Source organism: Prosopis cineraria, unplaced genomic scaffold (assembly GCF_029017545.1).
Source record: "Prosopis cineraria cultivar Desert tree isolate PC_DT_omini unplaced genomic scaffold, ASM2901754v1 PC8, whole genome shotgun sequence".
Lineage (NCBI taxonomy): Eukaryota > Viridiplantae > Streptophyta > Magnoliopsida > Fabales > Fabaceae > Prosopis > Prosopis cineraria.
The window spans coordinates 20,121,430-20,143,349 of NW_026555339.1; the positions used below are offsets into that span (position 1 = coordinate 20,121,430).

The 21,920-nt window shown below is 31.6% G+C and overlaps 1 protein-coding gene across 1 annotated transcript in view; it reads right to left on the bottom strand.

The window, feature by feature from the left end:
* Positions 1-6,652: 6,652 nt before the first annotated feature.
* LOC129317445 (uncharacterized) overlaps positions 6,653-21,920 on the bottom strand; it is a 44,300-nt gene continuing 29,032 nt past the window's right edge. The window contains exon 2 of the mRNA XM_054961770.1: positions 6,653-7,233. Within this exon, the coding sequence (XP_054817745.1) occupies positions 6,653-7,233 (581 nt within the window). The remainder of the gene's footprint in view (positions 7,234-21,920) is intronic.

A 21,920-nucleotide genomic window follows, 5' to 3' on the forward strand; every position in this document is an offset into this window, starting at 1 on the left:
AAAATTTAAAACAATTAGCAATGGAATTATGATGGAAAGGTTTGCGACAGAATTTTCCATCGCAAATGCTATCACAAAATGATAACAACGCATCTTGAAAATTAGCGACGGGCATTTCTGTCAAAAAATTCCATCGCTGAATTATTTCTGAAGGTTTAGTGATAGAATTTTTAGTCATGAAACATTTCATCACTAAATGCCATCAGTAAAATTATTTTTTGATGGTTTTAGCGATGGAATAGCAACTAATGTTTTAGCTACAGGAATGCTCCGTTACTATCCTATCTAGTAAATTAGCAACGGATTTGTGACGGAATAAATTTTCATCACTAATTCCATCACTAATTTGCTTTTTTTTTTTTTTGGTGAGAGAAGCAGTTTGATGCTCTTAGTTTGGCAAGTTTTGATGTCTGTGCAATCTCTGGTACATGTATTGGCTGTTGTGTTGCAGTGGCTAGTAAGGTTAAGTTTAAGAGTTTTGGCTATTGCAAAAGGCAGAAGCAAAGCTAGGTTGACGTATTTGTAGTTTTTGGTGTCATATGCATTGGCGAGGCAGCCTTGGTTCTGTTTTGGCCCTAGTAGACGTTAATGCAGCTGCCAGTGCATTGGAGATCTCCAACAAGGAAGAAATGAGAAGAAGGTTTAGTAACGAAAGTGAAACTTGTTTAACAGAAGCCATGTGATTTTCCTTATGAATAATTGAATAATCTCTATTGTAATGAGTATGTTATGGGGGTTTGTCTACAGTGCTCGTCACCCAAATGAGATATGGACCATTCAGATTAGATTTAAAGCAATATTATTTTATTTTATTTTATTTTTATTAAAAATAAAAATCATAAAATAGTTTTAATAATTTTTTATTTGTAATCTGATCTAGATTTCATTTGGGGGTCTAATTTAATATTAAAAATTTTATAATTACTATATTCTAACTATCCAGATGTACTTTGTATAATTTTTAAAAATTATAAAATGTAGTTTCAATAAATTTTTATTTTTAATCTGGTCTATATTTAATTTAGAGTGTCCAATTAATATTAAAATTTTTATAATTGCTATATTATAAATTGTACAGGGTATCTCTGTACAGTTTAATATAAAATGAAATAATATAATATTTCCTTAATAAATATAAAATAAAATATTACTTTAATCTAGACCATCCAGATCAAAATCTGGATGGTCTAGATCTCATCACACTGATGAGTGCCAGATCTCATCACTGAAGTCAGATCCGTATGTTATGGGGTGAAGAAAAGTAGAAGAACGTGTTTTGAGGGAAAGATTGACTTGCTAGCTGGACGTTAAAATCCCAGAAAACCATTGATTTATGACATTCAAATTAAAACTAGTCTTCTGAACGTAAAAGACGCGGAAGGCAATAATTTCTTACTTCTGATGCTCGCATTACCTCATTAGCGACTTACGTACGCCATTTTTTCTCTACATTGGAACAATGATGTTGTAAAATTTTGCTTTATACGTAATAATTATGACTACTTTTTGGAATATAACTTGTTTTTGTAAATAGGTTTTGGGTTTATGAGAATCAATTTCATATTATAGCCTAGTGGCATATAAGCTCTCCTGTAAGTTGGATGGGAATTTGTAAGTTGATCCCACTTGTAACTTTAGGTTGTTAATTAATTCTTGCCCCTTAATTCAAAAAATAAAATTTAATATTGTTTTTCATTTTAAAATTACGGGCCACTTTTTTTCTGCACGTCACTTCATTTTTTATAAGACATGTTGGTAAAAGAAAAGCATGTTTAATTTTAAGTATTAGATGATCTTCAAGTTTCCATGATAAACTCATTATATATATAATAGAAGAAATAAACAGCATATTCAACAAGTTTTTTTAATGAGCTAACATGTAATCATACTACTGGTAAAAAAAAATTTAATAATTACTAAAATAAAAAAGTGACGTTATGGTTTTAATGAGTACGTTTGATCACAACAAGTCAACGAGATTGGTGTTAACATCTAGAATTTTATGTAATTTGAATAGAATTTTCTTGGATTTTAATATATTTTGACACTTTTGTACATATTTTAGACTCCAAACTAGGAACAAATGTGTATCTTATATATTTGGTTTTGACACACATATGACTTTCTATGATAGTTTTGGGTAAATTTTCTCCTATTTTTGTTTATGATTATATTAAAGGAAATTTCTAGTTCTTTATTGATGCTTTTGAAAAGTTTAAAAGATGAAAAAATCAGATAAAAGGTGAATAGCCACACCAAATGGGAAAAGTGTGGAAACAAACCAAATATGGAACAAAAAAATATATCAGACAAAATGGTGAATAATCTTATAGCCTAGACTCATCACTTTTCGCCATTAACAACAAAACGAAGCATTTTGATTATAAGCTGAAGAAGTTTGCGGTTGGAATAATCATTATGAGGGATCTTTCATATATGAATGGAATATAGATGGATTAGTGAATATGAATAATGAATATAGCTCAAGAAATAACAATGGCTGTTGCAGCTAACCGGATAAACAAACTTCAAGATAATAATATATTTGAATTAATAACACAAGGTTTACTGGAAGTCTAAAGGTTGATGGGAAATGTTCTCTTAGAAACTGAAAGACATCAAGTAAAAACTTGGCATTCAATTAAATAGAAGGAGAAGTTCAAACCACTTACCTAAATAATATTGCTCAACTTATATATGCTATAATAAAACATTTTGTAGGAGAACCAACAGGGATACAAGAAAAATATTTAACTGAATTAATGAATCTGTGATGTCCAACCCTTGTAGATTTCAGATGGTATAAAGATAATTTTATACCTAAACTTTTCAAAGATGAGATGCTAATTCAGAAATTTAGAAAGAGAAATTCATTTCTAGATTACCAATGCTCTTTGCTGAAAAAGTAAAAAAATGAAATAAAACAAAGACAAGGGTTAGGAGCTATGGACTATAATACTTTAACATATGAAGAAATAATACAATTATTAATATTACAGGACTAAAATTATGTAATGATATAAAAATGCAAAAGAAAATTTATAATGAGACTAAACAAGGCAAGCTTGAACTAGGAGATTCCTGTGAACAATATGGTTTTGAGAAATTCAAGCTCCCTCAATAAAAAAGAAAAAGGAATTTTAAATCCTTAGATAAAACCTTTTATTACAAAAACAGAAAGAAAAATACAAAAATTTCAGAAAAATAAAAATATAAACCTTATAAGAAAAAATAAATTAAAAAGATAAAGAATTATTTGTTTAAATGTAGAAGATTTGGACATTATGCGTCCAAATGTAAAGTAGAAAAGAAATTAGGGAACTACAAATTAGTGAAGAAAATAAACAAAATTTGCTTAGGATAATGCTAGAAAATAATTCTTCTGAATCTTCTGAATCTAATTCGGAAACCTCTGAAGAAGAAGAAAAAGAATTAGAAAATTTTTTTAATGTTAATATTAATTCCTCTTCAGAATATTCATCTGAAGAAGACTGTCAAGGTAAAGAAATTTGTAATTGTTCAGAAAAATTACAAATAAATACCTTAGACATAAAAAATTTAAAATTTTTAATTGAAATAATAGATAAAATTCAGGATGAAAAGATAAAAAATCAATATTTATTAAAAATAAAGGATATTATTGATAGGGAAGATAAGAATAATTCAGAATATACATTAAAACCCCTTAGTATAAATAAAATAATAAAAAGATTTGATAATTCTTACAATAAAACTATAGGAATAAAAGAATTACAGGAAGAAATTAGAAATATTAAGCAAGAGATAAGAGAATTAAAAGATAATGAAATCCAGAGAGATATTGAAATATTACAAATAAGGCTTTAATTGGAAACCCTGAAACAGAAAAAATTAAAAATGAAGATGATATTAATGAAATTTCAATAGAAATTAATCAAGATAGATATATTAATATAATATCTCAAATAACTCAAAAATGGTATTGCCAAGTTAGTTTGGTAATAAATCAAGAATTTACTAAAACCCTAGTAGTTTTAGATGATTTTGGTGCAGATATGAATTGTATTCAAGAAGGATTAATCCCTACTAAATATTATGAGAAAACGTATGAAAAATATTGGAACAGCAAATAATTCTCGACTTGATATAAAATATAAATTAACAAATGCGCATATTTGTAACCAAGAAATATGTTTTAAAAACATATTCATGTTAGTAAAAACCTTAAGTGAACCTGCTATTTTAGGAACTCCTGTTTTAGAACAAATTATACCTTTTAAAGTTGGAATAGAAGGTATAATCACTAAAATAGCCGGAAAGAAAATAATTTTTAATTGGATAAGTCCGCAAGTCAGTAAAGAAATTAAAATGCTAAAGCAAGAATCTACATTTAAGATTAACACTGTCAAAAGAAAACAAAATCAAATAAATTTCATTAATAAAGAAATTCATTATAAGAGAATAGAAGAACAAATAAAAAATTCTCAAATACAAAAAAGGATTGATATCCTTATAAAAGAATTTGAGAAAGAAATTTGTTCTGAGCATCCCAATGCTTTTTGGAACCATAAAAAACATACTATTGAATTACCTTATGAAGAAAATTTTAATGAAAGACAAATTCCCACTAAAGCTAGACCAATACAAATGAATCAAGAACTGCTCGAATACTGTAAACAAGAAATTCAACAGCTTCTTGAGAAAAAATTAATTAGGCCAAGTAAGTCTCCTTGGAGTTGTTCTGCTTTCTATATTCAAAATTTAGTAGAAATAGAAAGAGGAGCTCCAAGATTAGTTATTAACTATAAACCTTTAAATAAAGTTTTAAATGAATTAAATATCCTATTCCTAATAAAAAGGATTTATTAGGAAGATTATCCAATGCATCAATATTCTCAAAGTTTGATATGAAGTCAGGATATTATCAAATACAAATAATTAAAAAAGATAGATATAAAACTACTTTCACAGTTCCTTTTGGTCATTACGAATGGAACATAATGCCATTTGGATTAAAAAATGCCCTTTTAGAATTTTAGCAAATAATGAATGATATTTTTAATCCTTTTAGTAAGTTCACAATTGTATATATATATTGATGATGTTTAAGTGTTCTCCAATTCCATTAAAGATCACTTTAAACATTTAAATAAATTTTTTGATATTATCAAGAAAAATGGTTTAGTTGTTTTCTGCTCAACAAATGAAATTATTTCAAGTAAGAATAAAATTTCTTGGTATGGAAATTTATCGAGGAAGTCTTAAGCTAACCAGTAGAGTCATAGAATTTGCTGATATATTCCCAGATAAAATAATAGATAAAAATCAATTGCAAAGATTTTTAGGATGTATTAATTATGTAGCAGATTTCTTATCGCAAATTAGGACAATTATTGCTCACTCTTTAAAAGACTACAAAGGATCCACCAGACTGGTCAGATAAAATGACAAAGATAGTACAACAAGTAAAAACTCAAGTCAAAAGTTTACCTTGTTTAGAAATAGCTAACCCTTTAGCTTTTAAGATAGTTGAAACTGATGCATCTGAAATAGGATATTGAGGAATCCTAAAACAGTTAGAAGACGATAAAGAAAAAATAGTGAGATTCCACTCTAGAGTATGGAGAAAGGCTCAACAGCGATATTCCACCATAAAGAAAGAAATTTTATCAATTGTTTTATGTTTTCAAAATTCCAAGAAGATTTAATAAATCAAATTTTTTTGATAAAAGTTGATTGTAAAGCAGCAAAAGATGTTTTACAAAAAGATGTCAAAAATCTTGTATCAAAACAAATTTTTGCCAGATGGCAAGCTATTTTATCTTGCTTTGATTTCAAAAATACAATTTATTAAAGGAAAAGAAAAATCTTTACCCGATTTTTTAACAAGAGAATTTTTACAGGGAAAATTAAAAGATGAGTAAGAAGGATAAAGGAAAGGATAAAGCTACAATACAGCCAACACTCCTCAAAAGTCAGACAGACTAATGAAAATATGAGATTATGTATCAGACAAATCTCCTAAACCACAGAAATATAATCAAGCTGTAAGCTCAAAAGTAAGCCCTTCAAAGAAACAGAATTCAGCTAATATGTCCCAAAAGAATTCATAATGAATGTATGTCCTGTTGAACCCGAATTCAGAAAGCAAAATATAGCCGATACAATTCAATCCATATTTCCTCCCTATCTAATTGAAGAAATTTGGAATTTTATTCCACAAAACCTAAGAAAAGATAGAATATATTATGAATATATTCTGGTACCCACCAATTCCATAAGCATAATGCACAAGGAGTCTGAAGGAAATCCATATAGTTAGATAAAATATTGCAAGTCCTTACTCCTACCACTTGGGGGTATTCTCCATATACAGCAAAATAATTTTCTAAAAATTATAAGGATCGGGTTTATAATTATTTTGATTATAAAGAAGCCTGGTTCAATGTTTTGTATTATAAGAATTATAATCACTCCTGATTTTTCTAGTTCGACTAGAAGTGTTCAAATACTTTTCCAAATGGTTCCTTGAATGGTTCCATATTTTCGAACCAGTTAAGAAAATATTACCTAAAACTGTTGAAGAAGCCTATAATCATTTTAGAGAAAATTTAAATCTTAAGGAAATAGAAAAACCAAATTTCAATCATAAATAAAACAGAGTATAAAAGGGTTAGCTACTGCTAGCTGCTACTACTGCTACTGCTACTATTACTACTATTGCTGTTGCTACTACTACTGCTCCTGCTGCTGCTCCTGTTGCTGCTGCTCTTACTACTACTGCTACTACTACTACTCCTCCTGCTGCAGCAGCAACAAGAGTAGTAAGAGCAGCAGCAGGAGTAACAGCAGTAGCAGAAGCAGCAGCAGCAGGAGTAGTAGTAGCAGGAGCAGCAAATAGCAGGAGTAGTAATAGCAGGAGTAGGAGCAGCAACAGCAGGAGTAGTAGTAACAAGAGGAGCAGGAGCAGAGCAGCAGCAGCAGTGGTAGTAACAGCAGCAGCAGTAGTGGTAGCAACAGTAGCAGCAGTAGTGGTAGTAGCAGCAGCAGGAGTAGCAGTTGCAACAACAGCAGGAGCAGTAGCAAGAGTAGCAGCAGCAGGAGCAGTAGTAAGAGCAGCAGCAGGAGCAGTAGTAGGAGCAGCAGCGGCAGCAACAGTAATAGCAGCAGCAGCAGTAGCAGCAGCAGGAGCAATAGCAGCAGCACAGCAGCAGTAATATAATAATATAATATTATTATTATTATTATTGTAAGCTCAAAATTGAAGCACTAAAAACAATGATATTTTATTGAAGACTGCAAGCATGAAATGAACTAATCTATCATTCAAATTAAAACTTTAAAACCACCAAGAGCTCAACATCATAATAGGGACAAAGTTCGAACCCCTCATGTATAAACTATCATCAAAAATGTATAGTTATTTTCTTGACTTATACCTTTCATCAAACATCTTTTGTGCATTCAAAATCAAACCATACAAGAACATCTAACTCTTTAAATCTATTTCCCACAATTTCCAATACTAAATTTTAAATTTGCCTGAATGCTCAAATTTTATTCCTCCAACTACAATCAATTTCAACTCAAAGAAATACCATATCTAAACCCGTACTACTCATACTACCACCAAAGAAAATATAATTGAGTTTCTTACCAAAAGTGAGCTTCCTAATCTTCAATTTAAGTTGGTTAGAACCTTACAACAAAGAAAAATCTCAATTTCAACAATCAATTCCTAATCAAAATTTGTATCCATATGGTAAGGCATGGACATAATAAGAAGAGAGAAAAAGAAATCAATGTAAACTAGAAAAAACATCCATGAAGTTGATGGTGGCCCCTAGTAATGATGACTAGGAAAGCTCTTGCCTACCTCGAATCCTAGCCCTACCTTGACACTGCCCTCTACCTCCTAAGGGCAAATCATTTTATGGAGAAACTATACTAACACTAGAACTTCTACTTGACACTCGATGTCTAGGCGACATGTTTCACTATACAAAGAGACAAAGGAAATGTTAACTTCAAGATACAAAACTATACATTGAGGAGAGTCAAGGGCAAGGAAGGAATGACATTCATAAGCTCTCTATATGACCTTTAATGATGCCTCAATTATGATTATGCTCAGGTTCATAATGATAATTGAGACTCATTAAAGAATCCTTGCTCCATATAGCTATCCTAGGCTTTGATACCATTATGTCACGCCCCAAAATACAGGAGTGACCGGCATGGGACAAGTGTACAAAACACTTATTCAAAAAATTGTCTAATTCTTATTTATATTTATATTAAATTAGGAAATCCTAGATAATTTATATTTAAACAAAAGTCATAATATTTTTGTTAGAATTTTGGCAACACCTATCTTACAAGTATAGCCTCCCAAAATCCTACAATATAATTTATATTACAAGCATAATCAAGAGCAAAACTCCATCTAGCTAGCAAACAGAGTATATAACCATACAAGGACCCTAACTATAGTTTATATAGAGCACCTGATCATGTTTCCAAAACACCATACATATATTTCATATTTACATAAAAAAATTATTTACAAACAAATCTCTACTTTGCACATCAAAAAGTCCCTTAGTGATCAGCAAGACGTACAACATCAGCTACACTGTCAGAGAATAAAATAATTTTTTAGTGAATAACGTCCTAATTATGGGTGATGAAAATAATAGAATGTACATCAATGAGTTTCATATAAACTTAATAAAATAATATAGCATGTACATTATATACATATCAACAGTTATGTAAATGTAAAAACTATGAATGCATGAATTCAATTACAATTTTATTAGAAATTCAAGTTCCCTTTAAACATCAACATTTTTACACACTTTGGGAATTATATAGCTCAATATAAAATTCCATATAGTAAAAATAATAGTTTTCTTTAAAAGATCAAATTTTAAGAAAAAATTAATTTTCAAAATTAACTCTTTAATAGGACTTGATTAGAACGATTAACAAGCATGGACACACAGTCCATGAGAATAAATAACCAACAAGCATGGCTTGAAGCCACGAAAACAAGCGTGATCCTAAAGCCAACGTAACAAACGCAGGCACAAGGCCCACGAAAATAAGTGTGAGTACTATGCTCATGAATAATCATCTCTCCATTTCACATGTGTTGGCCATCGCATAGGGCTAGCACCTCCTTAACCACCTTGCTATTTATGTATACCATGACGTGCCAAGGGTTAACGGTACTACTATTAACAACCAGCATTCTGATTAAATCCCACATTTCAAATTAAGCATACATGGGTCAAAAATCAACATATTATCTCTTTTCAAAATTACTCATCAAACTCAACATAAATGGATGCATTTCCATATAAGTTCCATGCACATTCTTAAAACATAAAGTCAACATTTCCAATATAGTGGATACTTTCAAATACTTAATTGAAGAATGAATCCAACTCTTTCTATAACATATAATATAATAAAATATAGTATAATAAAATATAATATAATGAAAACATTTTCATGTATAATAGTTGAAAAAATTGAGATCATGAACGATAAAAATAAATTAAAATACTTTATCATTGTTCTCATGGAATAAACATGGTTATATAAATAAAAGAGATGCCACATAAATATGCTAAATCAATATTTTTATGAAAATGTATTTGCTGACGAGTCATTGGGATACTATTCACTTACCTAGAATGTTCCCAAAAATTCAAAGTTCATCTCTTATAATTTCAATTGAATTTATTCTCCCCTAAACACCCTATAAAATATATTAAGGTTTTAGTCGACTTTGAACAAGTTCAAAAGTTCCCTCCCAACAATATCACCCCTAATATTTAATTATAATAGATTCAAAGTTTTAAAATCAAGACTTTACAAATAAAAATTGCTCAATAGCCATTCCTAATTATTCCATTAAATTAAACTTTTTGTTAGAACACCAAATGTACATTATTTCCAAACCACACCATAAATCCTTTTACTGCTCAACTAACTACACATATCTTCATCACCACTTCATTGTTAAATTCCTTTACAATATTCACGTGAAGTTCAAGAGTCATTAATTCCCCAACTATATATGCTTCTTATATATGAGTGAGTTAAATCTCAAAAATACATAGTCCAACAAAATTCCTTTTAACAAGCATTTTATCAAACACTTGGCAAGCATCTAGTCAAAAACCAATACCAAGTTCTTCCTCGTCAATTCGAACTCCTAAAATTTTACAATAAAGATATTTGAATCCATCAACCTCCATAATATATATATATACCTCAATGGAAAATTAATCTCAAGCAAAAATAAGTTACAATTAGTATCTCTACATGTCACATAGTTAAAGAAAAAAAAAAGTCCACAACCTAGCCAAACACACGCAAGGAACAGCAAAAGGGAAGAGAATTTAAACTTCTATACCTCATTACCAACCAGAGACAAAGAAGGGAAGGAGAATTTGAACTCATGCTAAACAGGGGAAGGTAGATTTTCAGTTATTGTAGCAACATGGAAAGAAAATGAAGGCACCAACAGCAACCTTTTTTAGTACAACAATTTTTTTTAGCTAGATTCCAGTTCCCCATCCCCACAGCCACGGACAACGCAGCACGAGAAGAATTATGATTTGATTATTAATTCATACAAACACGTGCAGATCAATCAAGAAGAGGGGTTCTAAACTTGTCACCTAAATCACATTGACAAAAGCAAAAAGTAGAAGAAGGTGTAACTCAGCAACCGTGAAGGAGGAGAAGAAGCAGAAAATCTGAAGCACCCCACCAGCACGTCGACGATATGTAAAAAGAGAGGGACTTAGACTGGAAACAGAGTAGAGAGAACTGAAATTTCAGGTCCACAAGCACACCAAACAACGTTGCAGTAAGGGAGGTGAAAATGATCGACGGAACACCTGGGAGAACTCACGACTCAAACTGCAATCTAGACTCCCTATAACTAGTGATGGCTGAAAACCAAGAAGGAACAGGGGAAAAGCTTCCCCATCTCTCTATTGGTGGTGAACCACAAAATGAAAGGCAGTAGGAAAATTTGATCATTATTTTATTATTAAAAAGGACATTTTGGTAATTTTATCAAGGCTTTAGCAAAAACAAAATTACCTCTTTGCACTGAGATGGTTTGAACACGAGACTGTGTAAATGTAATCCTGACACCCATTCCATTAAACCACCCTTTGAGATTATTATAGCTACTCTAAAATTTATATAAGAAATACAATTGTTGTTATTATTATCATTATTATCATTATTTATTTATTTATTTATTTATTTGTTATTACATATTGTTTGTACCCCTTTTGGTTATTTGGATACCTAATCAAAAGACATGCTTTGCCTCGTTCATCAAATTTGTCATTAGGTTTGGCGTTGTGCATGTAAGCCAAATACCCAAAAGCTAGGAGATGTTCATAAGTTGGTTTCTTCCCTATTAAAATTTCATAGGGATTTTTATGACTAGTGAATTGTGATGGTAGATGGTTTATGAGAAAAAATGTAGTTAAAACACATTCTTCACAAAATTTAGTTGGTAAGCTAGCTTGAAAATGTAGTGCTCGTGCAGTTTCAAGGATATAACAATGTCACCTTTCCATCACTCTATTTTATTGAGGAGTGTAGGGACAATTAATCTACAAGATAATGCCTTTTTCTGCATATAAATTTAGTAAATGGCTTGATTAAAATTCCAATCCATTATCTGTTCGAATTTTATTAACTCGTGTTGCAAATTGATTTTCAATCATAGATAAAAACATTAAAAGACATCTCTTAACATAAAATTTATCTTTCATAAGGTAGACCTAAATACCTCTACTAAAATAATCTACTATCATGCAAAATAATGTGTATCTGATAATGAAGGTGTCTTGTAATCTCCCCATATGTTGCAGTGAATTAATTCAAAATAATATGAAGTCTTTATTGAACTTTTAGTACAAACAAGCCCAGTCTATTTAGCTCTAATGCAAGAATCATAATGGCCCAATTGTTTATTTTAAAAAATACCAAAAAAAAATTACTCTATGTATTTCATCTTTTCTTTGGGAGGATGACCAAGTCTGTGGTGCCATAAATGAGGATCATTCAAATGTTTGACCAACATCACCATATCATGCTTGAGCCTCAACCCAAAGACATATAATCCATCACGTTCCTTAGCCGTCCCAATCAGCTTCCTCAACCTGTAATCCTATACCAAGCATAAGTTTCTCGCATGAATTACATAGTAGTTATGATATTGTCTTAATAATCTGCTAATAGAAATAAGATTGCATTGAAAATTTAGTATATAAAGAACTTTGTCAAGATGGAGGCTGTCATTGATCTTGGTTCGACCAACCCCTGTTATAGGAATACTTTGACCATTATGAACCTTTACTAGCGATTGGTTTGTTGTCTTATATAACATCCCGAGTTTTAATTCTCTAATTAATTAAACCTAACAAGGGTAATTAAGTAAATTAAAGTGGTGTGTGGCTAGAGAGGTTTAATAATCTTGTTTGATGCTATTTTAGTCCTAGTTGTAGGTCTGGTATCAAGGTGGACCACCCCAGCATTGAAAGGAGAAGAAAAAGAAGAGTTAAAGTTGCTGTGACACATGCCCTGACACGTAGATCATTTGCCATGATGCGTAACCATCTCTAAGTGAGGGAGGACCTCTTTGTGCCATGCGTCACAGTGCATTATGCGTCTGCCGCGGTGCATGGCCATTTTCTGCACTTTATCAAACAGGAAATGATACAGAAAAAAAAGAAAAGAAAGGAGAGAAAGGAGAGGCGTGCTAATGCTATGCTAGGGTTTTCTTAGGGATCACTTTGAGAGTATTTTGAAGGCTACAAACACCCAAGGTAAGTATCATACTCATTAATCTCCCCTTTCCTTCCACATTTATAAGTTTATGGTTAGGGTGTGATAGTTGAAGTGGGATTTTGGTCCATATAGGTTGTGGGTCTGAATTTGTTAACTCAAATGAAGTTAATAGGGGTAGATTAGAGTATTTAAACTTAAGTATGATGAGTTTTAGTGTTTTGGGTTGTTGAGCACCATAAATACCCAAAAATCCCATTATTATGGTGGTTGAAAGTTTGTGATGCCATTAATGGGAATTTAATGGCCTATTAATGCTATTGAGGGCTAAAGGTAATTATTAAACCCAATAGTTAGGCTCCACCTCTTGTAAGGTGAAGGTTAGGAAATTTAGAAGTAGAGATTGAAGGTTCAATTGTTGAGTTTGTTATGTTGATGAAATTCAAATTGGTTACTTGTAGCTTTGGCTCTTAGTCACCTTTTGGAGTGGAAATTCAAGCTTGGAGGCTAGTTAATTGAGAGGTAAACCTTTGACCTCTCAAAGGTTTGAGGTAACTGAGGAAAAAATCTACTTTGGGTAGTTATATGTTAATTGATTGTTAATTGGCTATGAATGTGAAATTGTAAATGCTTACATGCATAGGATTGGTTGTTTAAATAAGAACTAAATATTAGCTTCTTTGAGTGCATGAAAAAGCTATTTTTGGGCTTGAATATGCAAGGGCAAAGTTATGAGGATTGTATTATGAATATGCCTATATTTTTAGCAATGAATGTGATGATGTGTAGAAATAGTTTTGTGTTAATAAGAAATGCATTTTGAGAAAATGATGAGAATACATACTTCGATAGCGTAAGGTCATGAGCCTAACATGATTGTTGTAATAATGAGTGGATGAAAGTAAAATGTGAGAATAAGTGAGTAATGATTATGGCATGATCAGTAGTGAGAGTTTGCCTAGGGATTTGAGAGTAGGGAAAATCCATATGGTAATTAGGCTGCCCTCCAGTGCACGGGGGTTATAGCCTTATCCCACTATTTGTCGAGAGACTGTTCCATAGTTTATCTAGTGACTAGATCCTAGCTATCTCCACCGATTCAATGAGAAGAATAGCCTAGGGTATGAGATAGCCTAAGGATTCGAGAATGGGGAAAGCCATGGTCTAAAAGTAAGTCCTGTGATCTTTGACCGGGTCACATCTCACAATTGGTGAGTTTGGGTAGTCCAGTCACATGGACGGAGCCCTAATCAGTGTTATAGCCCACAATTTTAGTTTGAAGAAATAAGGAGGATATAAAGTTAGTTGATTATTGCCTAAGTAAATACATGATGTGTTACATGTGCTGAGCGGTGGCAAGTCACAAGAGTATGGATCTTGTCTCATATATGAGAATATGAAGATAATCCACCTAGCTATATGAGTAATGAAGCTATAGTGTGATAAGTGATAAAATGTGATATGTGGGTATATGTTTTATAAATTTGATCTCCTTATGCCTGTTTTTGCTTTATAATTGATATATAACTGCACAAGGTAGGTTTAACCTTAGTTACTGAGTGGCTAGACTCACCCCTCTTATTTAGTACCTTTTAGGCTCTAGCTCTGGTGTTAAGAGAGAGAAGACTAAAGAGGCGGGGAATTAGTACATTCCTTCTTGTATGCCTCTAGTTTTGATGTATTTGTGTAATAGCATATAAATTGCCAATTCTAGGATGTATATCCCCATACTTGCACTATTTTGGTTTGAAAATGTTAAAATTATTTTTTGAGCCCTTAGCTTATATGTATGTGGAAATATATGTGTTTATAGGGCTAAAATACTAGTACAAGTTTAAAAATGAAGATTTGAGCATGTTTTGAATGATTTGAGTTAAATGCAATGCTAATTTACCTCCCCCTTTATTTTTGTTAAACTGGGGTTGAGGAGTAAATTTTGTTATAATGATATGTTGATACTTGTGACGTGTTGTACTGATAGTCCTAGGTCCAGGGGACATGGTCCAGGTGTTAGAAAATGCTTTTGGCACTTATTGAGGGTTTTGGATACCCCATTTTATGTAAAAGTATTGAAAAGTTGTCATATGGTGTTTGGGTATCCAACTTCTTAGTATGATGTGTTTTGGAAGTAAAACCTATAACATTAGTTAGTACATGAAAAAAACTTTCTATAGACACCTAGATCACGTCATTCAGATGTCAGACAGAGAATCAGGGCGAGTCAAAAGTTCCCCAATTTTGATATCAAATTGATAGTAGAACTAGTGGATTTTCATGCAATATGCCATGGCGCATGATGCCTGAGCTGTAGTGCATGGCACAAAGAGCAACACACCACAGCGCAGAGTGTGTCTATCGCAGTGCATTGCTCTGTATTTTAGCACATAATTTATTTTCCATCATTTTCGACTTCTTTCACTCCTCTGAGGTATCTTATGCTTTCAAAACTTATTTTTACTCTAACATAAAAGGTTTGGATCGATTTTTAACCTGTTTCTATTTAGAAAACTTGGGATCCTTACTTTTGGATTAAACCTTTGGTAATCACTCTTTAGAGCTAATCTCTCGATTACCATGAACTTTATTCATTAAATGTGTTTAGTGAAGTGTGAATGTTGCATCTTCATTATTCCTTCAAGGATGTTAGGATTGCAAGATATGTGTTCTGTGGCACTTGTATCCATGACCTAATCATCATTAAAGCTAATCATACCTACCATATTAGCATGAGGTTGATCGACGTGCTTGGATGGCCCAAACTCACAATTAATGTACTTTATAATTATGTCAAATTGTTCAAACATCAATCCTAGAATGAGATTATTATTGGTTGTCACCTGTGAGGCACATCTATTCTGCCATGTATTGCCACGTCACATTCATTCTTATTACTATTTGATATGGGCTAGTCAGTTGGGTAACCTATGAGTTCATAGCATTAGTCTTTTGTGTGATTGAGTTTCTGACAATGATTACATTTTGGCATTTCCTTTCTCCCATATCTTCTGTTACCTCGGTCGCCTTGGACTTGGAATGCTACCACTTCATCCACTAGTTTGTTCATTGTGGAAGTTTCTCATTGTTGCTCGTCTTCTACCACTAAGTGTTATGCTTGACCCAATCGAGGAGCTGGCTTCATACTCAATATTTAGGTTTTAATAGTATTGAAGGACTCATCTAAACCCATAAGAAAGTCATTGCTCTTTCTCTTTCATCTCCACCAGTTGGTTTTTAACATTACACTTGTAGCTCTCACATACACATTTGGCCATGGCATGATTGTTTGAATCTCATCCCATAGATCTTTAAGTTTAGTATAATAAGTAGATATGATAGAATTCTCTTTTTAAAGCATTGTAACGAGCTGTTGCAACTCATGAGCTCTCAACTCACTTCCTTTCCCAAACCTTCCTTCAAGATTAACCCAAATCTCCCTAGCAGTATTTATGTACCTTATGCTTTAATGAACACCCTTGTCCATTGTACTTTTTAGCTAGCCCTTCGCCATGGCATTGCACTGCATCCATGGGTTCAAGTCTAGAGAATTTACTTCCAGTATACGTAGTGACCCATCTATAAAGCACATCTTATTCTTTGCATAAATTACATTTGCCATGTCATTGGCCCATTCAAAACAATTTCCCTCATTGAGATGTTCTCCAACATACACATGTCAAGGGCTATCAAAAAGATGTAAGGAGTTCAGGGAGGAAGCATCAATACTATTTGATGTCACCTTGTCACCCATTATTGCCATTAGTTTCTATGCATGGATGAGGTTGAATATTAAAATTGCAAGTCGGAACTTTGCTCTGATGCCATATAGAAAAGGAAATACTAACTGAAGGTGAAGTTATTTTATTCATCTTTATAGTAGCTATATATATACATATGCATGCAGTTATGAGAATCACCATAATCTACAAAAAATCAATGATGCCATATCTATCTGTATTTTATAATATCTAAGTTATATACATGGCTATTTTATAAGAGAAATATAACAATGACATCTTCCTTCATAACAAAAATATGATAGTGACATCATCCTTTATAGGCTGCTTATTTCAGGTGAACTCATGATGCACAAAAAGGAGAAGAAAATATAACCTCAACTAAATAGGGGAGAGGAAATTTGATGTAAACTAGACCTAACTCTATTAGAGGAGAAGGTTTCCAACATTTCCTTAGACATTAGTGGTGGATGGAGTTGTTGGCCAAAGGTTTGAAGATTCTAAAAAACAAAACTCCTCTTACTTCAACAAGGAAGGAAGCAGGTCAAAGCAGTCGATAACAATCATGCTAGAGGATAAGGAAGACAGAGAAGGAAGGAAAATTGAAGAGCTCCTTGTCTCTTTGGGATTTCTAGAGCTTTCTACTAATAGAACGAAGAAGAAAAGGAGAAAAAAATAGAGAGAGATATCTTGGTAGTTTTAAGCAAAGAAAGAAGAAGACAATGCAAGTTGGGCAGAATACCACCTACCCGGTACCACTTCGATGATGGTGACCAGTACAAATAGAGGAGAGATTAGAGATTGAAGGGCGGTGGTAAAGGTTTTGGACAAACTCTCTAGTTGTCTCAACTAATTCCAAAAATATGAGATATGACAGGAAGTCGGAAGATAAAAATTTGCTAAAAGAAAAATTGAAAAAAATTACAAGAAAGAGCATAAAGAAAATTACAAGACAGAGCCAAAAAAAATTTACAAGGGCATGGATTTTTTTTCTGTAATTTAAAAAAAATAAAACTAAAAATTTTTCTTAGTAGAATTCAAACTCTAAAGCTTTAAGAAAATTACCATCATAAGTTCCATAATTTACCACTCTCTATTTGCTATAAAACTAATTTAAAATTTAGGTTATTACAGATTTGATTGTTGAGAGTCCTTCTTTGAGGTTATCATTTGTAAAAATTTTCATTAATAGAATCTTTTACTTAGACAGTTAAGTCTAATAAAGAGCTGCCAAGCTTTGATGCCAATTGTAAAAGGGCCCAAGAGGGGGGTTGAATTATGCTTAACAAAAATTTGACAAATAATGCATGATAAAAGAGATAAGTCTAGAATGATATCACCAAATATGTTAAGAGTGAAGGAGAGAAGCTTGCATCAGTATTTATCATGGTTTAGTTCATATCAGGATAAATAAATGAGTGACTAATAAAAGGGGTTGCTCCTCCAAAAAATGGTTTAGAAAAAAAAAAGTTATCCTACTTATCAGTATAGGGTGCTTAACACTTCTTGAAAATAAGTTCAAGGATAAAAATGAACCCTAATCCTCAATGTTATAGATGGGATCCAACTTGCAACTTCCTATTTATAAGGGAGCTTTTATGTGACAAGGCTATAATGCAAGTATATATATATATATATATTCCTCCAGGCCACAATATATGGTATTTTCTAGGATCCTTGTTTAGTTTATAATAGAAGGCATTAGATAATTTTTATAATTTTTTCTAATTATAACCCTACTTCATTTATACTCTTTTTTGAAAGACGATGCATTGAAATTTCACTTGTCATTGTTAAGACACTTAAGTAAAGTATTTATATGTAGAACATCTTTTAATTAAGAATGATCTATTGATCAAATTAAATTACTTCCCATTTCCAATTTCCAATTACCTAATTATTCCAATTAAATTAAAGTCTAATATTATTTGAGAGATTAATTCAATCTAATATGGTGTTTCTGATTAATAATTATCTATTGATTAATTAAATTAAGTAAAAACATTAATCATGAAACACATAATCTAGTATTAACAACATGGAAGATAAAATTAAAGAGATTATAGCTCCAATTATTTTATAAAATATAAATTTTAAATCCAATAGCCAAATATATAAAAGAGTAAAATGATAAGTTTGCTCTTAAACTATAGGCCTAGGAGCATCCACAGTCCTGAATTTATTTTTAGTTCATTTTCAACTCTAAACATTTAAAATTGTACAATCTCCCCCTGCTATTAACTTTGACCATTAGTTGACTGTAAAATTATAGAAAAGGACCAACAGAATTGTAAAAAAGGACCAAAATTATAGAAAATGACAAAAGGAAAAATTTGTAAGTTTTTTGGTTATTTTCTATCATTTTTTAGTTCTTTCCTATAGTTTACTAATCAACTAAGAATTAAAGTTAACAGCAAGGGAAGATTGCCATGATTTTAAATTTTTTGGAGTGAAAATGAATAAAAAATTAGTTTAGGATTCTATATGCTCTTAGGTGTTCAAGGGCCAAATTGTCATTTTACTCTATATAAAATTCAAGAAAGCATTATTCAAACTATTAATATGCTTCAATGATAATAAAACTATTGATGATGTATAAATGAGATCTTAAGATTTTTTTCCTACTCACTGTCCCTTGATGGGTCCAAAGAAATTGCTATTTTTTCAATAATTTGAACACATTTTTAGCTCCTTTGAATGGTAAAAATTAATTTTTGAGATTATTTAAATGTAGATGTTTTTATATCTATTCATATACTCCTTCGGTCCAATTGGGCACCTTCTAGAGAGATCATTTTATCTTTAATATAAGGCACATTAAGAGTTATTTATAACTATTTTTCAATTTTATTCCTAATGTAAATTTAATTTATGGCCCATTATACACTATGTATTTCTTTTTTCCTTTGTTTAATAAGGATAAAGTTGATTTTTTTTGTTTCATTTAAGATAATTTAGTTAGTTAACTATCATTTCTTGATTCCTATGAAATAGTTAAAAACATCTCATTATAGAAAACTAGAAAGAATATAATTCATTCAAGTGGTCAAAAGAAAAAAAAAACTCCAATTATTTCGAGCCCACTAGTGTCCTTCTCATCCACCTACTTCTATGAGGGGTGAATGATATAGTGCCAACACTAGAATAGACATTATAACTATTAATCAAGGTGCAACTCTATTTCCTAAACCTTAAGGTTGTACCAATCATCGGTGTCATAAGTTGGAATGTTAAGTCCATTGAATTATAGGGGAGACTTTAATCAAACCTCAACAAGGGGCAACTTCTCCTTTGAGAAAGACACAATGAAACTCATCTAGGTTGTAGGCACCAACTAGGTGTAGGCCTTATCGGTTATGGATGCCTTCATGATGGACAACTGCCCATGATCAAAGAAAAAGAAAGTGAGTGACTAGAAAGATTGGGTGGCAATATTATTAATCGTTTGGTAGGTAGAAAAGTGTTTCTAGAAGGGAAAAGGAAAATTTACCTATATGCATTTTCCTTTTTCTGTATACCAACCAAACACTTTGGACTGTTGGTTATTAGAATAGAACGGAACGGAATGGATTGAAAACATTAATATAAAAATGAACTAAGTCACCCTTGTTACTGATATGTTATGCATGGTCTGGAGGGAGTATATATACTCTAGTTGTAGAAAACGTGTCTGAAGGAGCCTTCCATATTGTCACAATCCCAAAGCTATCCTTACTACTGATGTCATTGAAGAGCTGAACAAGTTGTAATTCAAAATTTGAATTTCAATGCACCTTTTAGTCCATTTTAAATGACCCTATTAACTATTTCCATAAGATTAAGAAATTAGTTCTGATTAGTTTAATGTAAATTTTCATTTTACAATTTTTCAAAATCACCCTTTAATTGATAGATTATATCTCATTAGGGAAGGAAGAAAGGATGGAAAAGCTATCAATTAAGCTAAGAGTTAAAGAGACAAGGACTTTTTTTTTGGTGACAACAAATTTAGGTGAGCTTGGTCCTGAAAGTTCACCAAGACTAGAGCATACTTCTAGGCTCAAAGAATGCTTATAAAGATGCTTACTGATTGCTCACCTTGTGGGGTTTGGGCATCCATTAAGAAGGACATTTTTCAAAATGAGTTATAAATGTTTTATTAAATTTTATAAAAGTTATTGTTTTAAGAATCAATGGATATAATATTGTAAATAGGACCAAAAGGAAGAAGTAATTCTAATTAAGGGTAAATGACAAGTAAGGGTCTAAAAAGAAAATTAATATCAAATTAGAATCTTTTCACAAAAAAAGTTTATATGTTCAGCACTGTTTCTTCTATGTTCTAATATTAAAAATTTTTAAAAATCTTGATTTGAGATCAATCTTCTTATAAGGTCCTTACTTGTCATTCTTCTTAACTCCTAACTTATTGTTTTGAGCCTAATATTTGAATGATAACAATTACTTTTGTTGAAATTTGGTCCATGTTGATATAACATCTATTCATACGGATTTTCAGAACAAGTTCTCCCATGATTAAGTTTAAATTCTATACTCAACATAGCTTTCTCAAGTAAAACACAATTTTATCAGGGGCCCAAACAATACGAAATATTATGAATGGAGCAAAATCAACATAATAAATTGATTTAATACAAAGATGAATGGTTCCATACATATTTTCTAAGAGACTGGGCATGGGTTGTGAGATTACTAGAATATAGGTGAAGAGAGGGGGAGGGGAAGGAGATAGATAATTTGCACTCTCTCTAGTCCTATATATATATAAGTCACATTCCCAAAAAAATTGATTAACTTTAAAATTATTATTATTAGTCAACTTCTTTCTTTCTTTTTTCTTCTAAAAAAATCAATAATTTAACTACTTTTATTTGATTATAGTGAAGTAGTTAAAAATAATTTATATATAGAATTGAACATAGTGGGTGAGAGTATAATAATTGGGAAAAAAGTTGATCAATTGTCAGTGAATTTCTTAAACAACAATAACATAGGGAGCACAAACAAACACAAGTGCACATAGTAATTATTCATGATATTAGTAAAAGGAGCATTATATTTACACATGAGTAGAAAGCACTCTTATTCCAACATACACATACATATAATATAAGCTTTATTTAGGTTTCCAATGATGAACATGATCACTAGCTAATTGGCACTCGATGGCTTGTACTTTAGAGGTGGCTTGTATTTTGGTGGCAGCTTATCATGTGCTTCAATTTTAGGCTAATTCTTGAGAGTGCTTAGTAGCTTGACTCTTGATGGAGAGTTGTTTAGGGGTGGTGGTCAAAGCGGTGGTGGTTTGTACCCTCCATGTGGTGTTGGTGTTGAAGCTCTAGCAAATTGAGACCAACTGCATTGGTTGATTGATGG